Source organism: Sphaerodactylus townsendi, linkage group LG15 (genome assembly GCF_021028975.2).
Source record: "Sphaerodactylus townsendi isolate TG3544 linkage group LG15, MPM_Stown_v2.3, whole genome shotgun sequence".
NCBI classification, from domain to species: Eukaryota; Metazoa; Chordata; class Lepidosauria; order Squamata; family Sphaerodactylidae; genus Sphaerodactylus; species Sphaerodactylus townsendi.
The window spans coordinates 35,489,084-35,497,326 of NC_059439.1; the positions used below are offsets into that span (position 1 = coordinate 35,489,084).

The 8,243-nt window shown below is 49.5% G+C and overlaps 1 protein-coding gene across 2 annotated transcripts in view; it reads left to right on the forward strand.

Annotated features, from left to right (window-relative positions):
• Nucleotides 1-8,211, forward strand: part of ABHD4 (abhydrolase domain containing 4, N-acyl phospholipase B) — an 18,702-nt gene extending 10,491 nt beyond the window's left edge. For both annotated transcript variants that reach the window (XM_048517105.1, XM_048517104.1), the window contains exons 4-7: nucleotides 3,575-3,729; nucleotides 4,652-4,763; nucleotides 6,169-6,355; nucleotides 7,560-8,211. In XM_048517105.1, the coding sequence (XP_048373062.1) occupies nucleotides 3,575-3,729; nucleotides 4,652-4,763; nucleotides 6,169-6,355; nucleotides 7,560-7,649 (544 nt within the window). In that variant the 3' untranslated portion in view covers nucleotides 7,650-8,211. The remainder of the gene's footprint in view (nucleotides 1-3,574; nucleotides 3,730-4,651; nucleotides 4,764-6,168; nucleotides 6,356-7,559) is intronic.
• The last annotated feature ends 32 nt before the right edge of the window (nucleotides 8,212-8,243 follow it).

Here is an 8,243-nt window from a genome sequence, read left to right on the forward strand (position 1 = left end):
CGTCCGTCCGTCCGTCCGTCCGTCCGTCCGTCCGTCCGTCCGTCCGTCCGTCCGTCCGTCCGTCCGTCCGTCGATCCGTCCGTCGTCGTCCGATCCATCCGTCTACGTCCGCCGACCGTCCGCCACCCGTCCGCCGTCCGTCCGTCCATCCGTCCTTCCGCCGTCCACTTCATCCGCCGTCCGCCATCCGCCCACGTCGTCCGTCCGTCCGTCCACTTGTCCATACATCCGTCCATCCATCCATCCGCCATCCACTTACCATCCGTCACCGTCACTAAATCCATCCGTCCTACTGTCGTCATCAATCCACCCCAAATCCATCCACCCGTCGTCCATCCATCTTCATCCATCCATCCACCCGTCCACTTCATCCACTTCATCCATCCATAAATCCATCCATTCGTCAATCCACCGTCCATATCCATCCACCCGTCCATCCGATCCACCCGTCCACCCGTCCATCCATCCAAATCGTCCTCCATCCATCCACTTCATCCACCCGATCCATCCGTCAATCCGTCCATCCGATCAAATCGTCAAATCCGTCCGTCAATCCATCCGTCGTCGTCATCCATCCGTCGTCAAATCCATCCATCCATCCATCCACCCATCCATCCATCCATCCACCCATCCATTCCATCCATCCATCCATCCATCCATCCATCCATCCATCCATCCATCCATCCATCCATCCATCCATCCATCCATCCATCCGTCAAATCACCCAAATCCACCCATCCGATTCCATCCGTCAAATCCGTCCGTCCGTCCATCCGTCCATTCCATCCATCCGTCCGTCCGTCCATCCGTCCGTCCACGTCCAAATCCATCCATCCATCCATCCATCCATCCATCCATTTATTAGATTTTAAACCGCCCATCCCCGAAGGGCTCTGGGCGGTGTACAGCAGGCCTGCAACAACAATACCTAATAACATTAAACACAGCAGGCTAGAAACAACATTGTACACATAAAAACAAAGGTAATTTAAAACAATTTACAAATTTATAACCATAAAACACAGCAGCAGCAGCAATAATATATGGGGCCCGATCCCAAGGCCGGTGTGGTGTAGTGATTTTGCCAGTGTGGTGTGGTGGTTAAGAGCAGGCGGGCTCTAGTCTGGCAAACCGGGTTTGATTCCCCACTCCTCCACCTGAGTAAGAGACCTGGTGAACTGGATTTGTTTCCCCACTTCTACATTCCTGCTGAGTGACCTTGGGCCAGTCTCTCAGAACCAGTGGTGGGATCCAAAATTTTTAGTAACAGGTTCCCATGGTGGTGGGATTCAAACTGTGGTGTAGCGCCAATGGGGCTGGGCGGGGCACAACAGGGGCATTGCCGGGCATTCCGGGGGTGGGGCATTCCTGGGCGGGGCTGTGGCAAGGACGCAGCCAGTCCTTGGGCTGGAAACGAATGCATGCCGGTGCACCTCCTGCTAGACTGCTTCCAGTTCTGCGCACTACTGCTGAGAGGAGGGGCGTAAATAAGGCAAAAATCACATGGCAAAATTACCAATTAGTAACCCCCTCTCGGCACACACAAATAATTAGCAACCTACTCTCGGGAACCTGTGAGAACCTGCTGGATCCCACCTCTGCTCAGAACTCTCTCACCCCCACTCACCTCACAAGGTGTCGGTTGTGGGGAGAGGAAGGGAAAGGAGTTTGTAAGCCGCTTTGAGACTCCTCACAGGGTATCGAGGCAGGGTATAAATGCAAACTCCTCCTCCTCCTCCTCCTCTTCTTCTTCTGCCATATTCTACAAGGGGAACTGATCTTCGTGGCCTGGGGGTTAATTGTAATTCTGGCAGATCTCTGGGCCCCACGTGGAGTGATTTTTTCCCCCCACCCAGTGACTCTGGTGATGGACAGGAAATACCTCTATAGAAAATAAATAAAAATAAAGATCAGTTTCAGAAACATCCGAGAGAGCATCTGGTTGTCACGCAGGCTCCAAGAAGGGGTGCTCGCAGCTCTTGTCCCTCTGCGCCTCCTAGTTACGCCACTGCATCCATATGACTGGCTCAGGGCCATTCAGTGAGATTTCCTGGCTGAGTGGGGATTTGAACTTCGACCTCCCAGTTCCCGGCCTGACACTCTTAACCACCAAGCCACGCTGATTTAAGGACACCCCGCCTGTAGAGGAAGAGTTACCTACTCTCCTTAAACGTGGGTCAGGATTTTGAACTCACACATGACTCAGAGAAAAAAAGTTATTCTTTTGAAACACATTTCTGAAGTTTATTGAACTCAGTGTCACTCAACAAACTATAGTCAGTCGGCATACTATGCATACAATCAGTTGAATAAGAGCAAACGGAGACAAAGCTATTGAACCAAATAAAATCAAAATATAGAACTTATCCATGATTGCTTCGTAGTCATCACCGAAAAAAAAAAACAAGCAAGTCTCGCAGTCCAAAAGACAGACTCTAGCCCAGTGATGGCGAACCTTTTCGAGACCGAGTGCCCAAATTGCAACCCTAAACCCACTTATTTATCGCAAAGTGCCAACACGGCAATTTAACCTGAATACGGAGGTTTTCGTTTAGAAAAAATGGTTGGCTCCGAGGCGTGCGTTACTCGAGAGTAAGCTTGGTGGTAGTCAGTGGCTTTGCTTTGAAGCAACTGTGCAACTCTTCCAACGGGTGAATCACAACCCCAAGAGGTTTTACTCAGAAGCAAGCCCCATTGCCAGCAACTGAGCTTACTCCCAGGTAAAGGATCGTGCTTTAGTTCTTCGCATGAAAATCAGTGGGGTTTAACAGCGCTTAACAGGGTTACCTACACTGCTTTCCCAAAACTAGGTCTTGGGTTTAATGCTAATAATCAAGCCCAGTGGCCCAGGCCAGCCTAGATGTGTGTGTGGGGGGGGGGGCACTCTGCGCGTGCCCACAGAGCGGAGCTCTTGAGGTGCCACCACCTCCCGCACTTTTCGCAAGCCATAGAGTTCACCACCACTGCTCTAGCTCAAGGCAATGAGGTAGCACTTCGTATGAGTATCCCAGCAGTTACAGGCGGGGTGAAGCAAGAAAAAAGGGTACCTCTATTACAATATTGAAAAGCAAATATAGAGAAATTACATATCAGGTGATCTCAGTGAACCAATCACAAATTGATGCCAATGAATTAAGGCGGTTGGTATGAGTCCTCGTTCTTATCAGGTGTTGTGGCTGAAGGTTTATTGAAGTTTCAGCCGTTAGCAAAACTTTATGCAGCTGGGCCAAGACCTTCAATTAACCGCTACTTGGTACCAGGATGGGAGAGCTGGTGGGAAGCCAAAGATAGGCAATTATTTTTCAAGAACTGTTTCAAGGAAAACTTACAACAGAAGGGCCGTGGCTGTAATTAAGCTGTTACAAAGTTCATAACAAAATGGCTGCGGTTCGGCTAACACAGATACTGTCTCTACACCGCCCCTCCCCCATAAAAAAACTTTCCCTGTGGCAAGGAAAACTAGCATTTCAAGAAGGCAAACTGTGAAAGTTAATTCCCTGGCTTGCTAGTGTCAGCATATCCGGACACGGAGGCAAACAGTGCCTGTTGACTGTCCATATCTTTTCTAATTCAGGGTCAAACATCTGATCCTCGTGGATCCCTGGGGCTTCCCAGTGCGGCCGTCGGACCCGAGCGAGGTGCGAAGTGCCCCGACTTGGATCAAGGCTCTGGCGGCAGTGCTGGGGCGGTCCAACCCTTTGGCTGTGCTGCGAGCTGCCGGACCGTGGGGTGAGTGAAGTTGGCAAGGAAGTCAAGTTTATATAAAGCCGTGGTGCGGCCGCACTTGGAGTCCTGTGTCCAGTTATCTCAAAAAGGATATCGAAGAGACAGAAAAAGTGCAGAGAAGGGCAACGAGGATGATTGAGGGACTGGAGCATCTTCCTTATGAGGAGAGGCTGCAGCGTTTGGGACTCTTTAGTTTGGAGAGGAGACGTCTGAGGGGGGATAGGATTGAACTCTACAAAATTATGCATGGGGTAGAAAATGTTGACAGAGAGACATTTTCCTCTCTTTCTCACAATGCTAGAACCAGTGGGCATCCATTGAAAATGCTGGGGGGAAGAATTAGGACTAATAAAAAGAAACACTTCTTCACACAACGTGTGATTGGTGTTTGGAATATGCTGCCACAGGAGGTGGTGACGGACACTAACCTGGATAGCTTTAAAAAGAGCTTGGACAGATTTATGGAAGAGAAGTCAATCTATGGCTACCAATCTTGATCCTCCTTGATATGAGATTGCAAATGCCTTAGCAGACCAGGTGCTCAGGAGCAGCAGCAGCCGCAGAAGGCCATTGCTTTCACATCCTGCACGTGAGCTCCCAAAGGCACCTGGTGGGCCACTGCGAGTAGCAGAGGGCTGGACTAGATGGACTCTGGTCTGATCCAGCAGGCTAGTTCTTATGTTCTTATGTTCTTAAGTAGCCTGGGATGGGGAGAGGCAGGGACCGGAGTCTATACTGGCAAAATCATCTCTGCTGTTTATGATCGAATGTTGTAATTTCAAGTATGTTAGATTTCACAAGAAGGGAGGAAGCTGGGTGTGGATCGATGGGTTTCATCCGTAAAGATGAGTAGCTTTCAATTCTTTTGAAGCTTTAAGAAAGGGCTTATTGTGAAACTGCTCTTTCTACCCCTCCTTCCCTCTAGGACCAGGGTTGGTGCAGCGCTTCCGTCCAGATTTCAAGCAGAAGTTCTCAGATTTCTTCGATGACGACACCATCTCAGAATACATCTACCACTGCAATGCCCAGACGCCCAGGTGAGTGTTCCTTCTCCTTTGTGGCGTGTCTTTCTCATTGTGAGCCACAGTTTTCAACTTGACACTGAGCGTAGTGTGGGGTTTCCTTAATAACACACTAGCTCCCTGGGAAGCCAGCTTGGCTGTTCCTTCCTAATCTTCCTGCAGCAGTGGCGTAGGAGGTTAAGAGCTCATGTATCTAATCTGGAGGAACTGGGTTTGATTCCCAGCTCTGCCTCCTGAGCTGTGGAGGCTTATCTGGGGAATTCAGATTAGCCTGTACACTCCCACACATGCCAGCTGGGTGACCTTGGGCTAGTCACAGCTCTTCTGAGCACTCTCAGCCCCACCTACCTCACAGGGTGTTTGTTGTGAGGGGGGAAGGGCAAGGAGATTGTAAGCCCCTTTGAGTCTTCTGCAGGAGAGAAAGGGGGGAGTATAAATCCAAACTCTTCTTCTTCTTCTGTACAACAGCAACAACAAGCCTTTATTGGCATACAAAACAGGACGAAATTTCAAAGTAAAACAAGATTAAAAAACACAGTTAAAATTACTAATTTCCAGTATAAAATTTGCAACTGTCTCGCAAAAGAGCACATCAGACTGTTCAGGAGGTTGGGTATCTTGTAACACTCTTGCCACTGAGAACATTGCAAGAACATAGAATCCTCATATATTTCGTGCGTATCTTATCATATTTAGGGCATACAAACAGAGAATGGTCAAGTGTTTCAACCGTAATCAGATCACATGAACAAACCCTTTTAGAACATTCTATATTCTTAAATCTTCCCTCCAGGAGAGCTGATGGCAGCACATTAAATCTTGCAGTAGCCAAGGCTCTCCTCTGGGTGGGATTGATCAGCAGATGAATAATCTTCCTGTAGCGTGGGAAGCCACAGGAGAGTGGTGGATATTTGATAATGTGAGCTGTGATAATGTGAGGCTGACCAACTGGCCGACGTGGGCAGCTGTGATTCAGTGATGAAGCACCTGTTCCACGCTGGTGCATGCTGTCCGACATGACCTAGGACCTTTCCTAATGCCAATCAACATTAGAAAGCTCGAAGAAGAAGAGTTTGGATTTAGATCCCCCCTTTCTTTCCTGTAAGGAGACTCAAAGGACCCTACAATCTCCTTTTCCTTCTCCCCCCCCCCCACAACAAACACCCTGTGAGGTGGATGGGGCTGGGAGAGCTCCAAAGAACTGTGACTAGCCCAAGGTCACCCACTTGGAGTGCACAAGCTAATCTAGTTCTTCAAGATCAGCCTCCACAGGTCAAGTGGCAGAGCAGGGAATCAACCCTGGTTCTCCAGATTAGAGTGCACCTGCTCTTAACCACTACGCCACTGCTGCTCTCCATCCTTTTCCTTTTCCCTGTAACCATTAACAGCCATCCCCTTTCTTTATCTGTCCCCCGTCCAGCGGCGAGGCGGGGTTCAAGGCTATGATGGAGGCATTTGGCTGGGCCCGGCGCCCCATGCTGGAACGTATCCACCTGGTACGCCGTGACTTGCCTATCACCCTCATCTATGGTGCCAATTCCTGGATTGACACCAGCACCGGGATGAAGGTCAAGAGCTCGCGGCCCGGAAGCTACGTCTGTGACATGGTAGGAGCTTGGGCAGAGGAAAGGACCGCGGGATCACGTTTGTCATTACACTGCTTGTTTAGGAGTGGATTCCAGAAGGGTGGATTCCAGGATCAGGCAGAAAATCTAGCATGCTGAAAGTGACATCCATAAAGAAAATCAGGTTTCTAGTCCAGTGATGGCGAACCTATGGCACGGGTGCCCTTTCTGTGGGCACACACAAACAGAGTGCCCCCCTCCCCACATATCTAGGCTGGTCTGGGCTGCTGGGCTCAATTATTAGCATTAAACCTAAGACCTAGTTTTGGGGGAGCAGTGTAGGTAACCCTGTTAAGCGCTGTCAAACCCCACTGATTTTCATGCAAAGAACTAAAGCGCCATCCTTTACCTGGGAGTAAGCTCGGTTGCTGGCAATGGGGCTTGCTTCTGAGTAAACCCTCCTAGGATCATGATTCACTCGTTGGAAAAGTTGCATGGTGGCTTCAAAGCAAAGCCACTGACTACCACCAAGCTTACTCCCGAGTAACGCACGCTTTGGAGCCAACCTTTTTTTTATAACTAAAACCTCAGTATTCAGGTTAAATTGCCGTGTTGTCACTTTGCAATAAATAAGTGGGTTTAGGGTTGCAGTTTGGGCACTCGGTCTCGAAAAGGTTCGCCATCGCTGTTCTAGTCTCTTTAGTTTGGAGAGGAGATGTCTGAGGGGGGATATGATTGAAGTCTATAGAATTATGCATGGGGTAGAAAATGTTGACAGAGAGAAATTTTTCTCTCTTTCTCACAATACTAGAACCAGGGGGCATTCATTGAAAATGCTGGGGGGAAGAATTAGGACTAATAAAAGGAAACACTTCTTCACGCAACGTGTGTTTGGAATATGCTGCCACAGGAGGTGGTGATGGCCACTAACCAGGATAGCTTTAAAAAGGGCCTGGACAGGTTTATGGAGGAGAAATCGATCTCTGGCTACCAATCTTGATCCTCCTTGATCTCAGATTGCAAATGCCTTAGCAGACCAGGTGCTCAGCAGCAGCAGCAGCAGCAGAAGGCCCTTGCTTTCACCTCCTGCACGTGAGCTCCCAAAGGCACCTGGTGGGCCACTGTGAGTAGCAGAGTGCTGGACTTGATGGACTCTGGTCTGATCCAGCAGGCTAGTTCTTATGTTCTTAGTCCTTACGATCATGGAAATCTCAACTTGGGCATTCCTGGTTCTGTTTCTTCTCAGGCTATCCCCGGTGCCTCCCACCACGTCTATGCCGACCAGCCCCATGCCTTCAACGCCGCTGTGGAAGAGATCTGCGACTCTGTCGATTGACGGCGCTGGAGCCGAAGGAGGAAAGAAGCTTGCTTGACATCAGCACCCCACCTGGTTGCTGGGACACGCCCAAGAGTCCCCGCCCCCCAACTCTTTGAGTGCCACAAGGAGTGATGAGTCCAGCTCCGCCGGAGCTGGTTGCAACTTTGGTTTTGGAAGATGTCTGTCCCTTCCCCCCCGCCTTGACTTAACCTTCACGCTACTTAAAGGTTGCAGGCCACCTGCTTTGGGTTAATCAAAAGTTCCACCTTTATTTTTTAAAGAAAACTCCTTGTGGAACCTAGATTGCGTAAGATTTCCTCCTGAAATTAGTGCCTCTCTCCTAGTCCGAATTTTTTTTCTTTTCAATCTATTATTTGCACTGCTTAGTCTTAGTTGCCCTGGATCAATAGGGGTTCTCTCTGCATCCGCCCAGTGAGACGTCAGGTAGATCTTTTTCTCCACAGCAGGTGATATCATTGGTTCGGCTAGCCAAACCTACCTGAGCTGGGGGAGAAACATTCCTCTGTTGTTCTGGTTGATGCTATCTTCAATGGCACCCTAGTCAGTGAGTCAGCCTAGACCAGTGGTGGCGAACCTTTGGCACTCCAGATG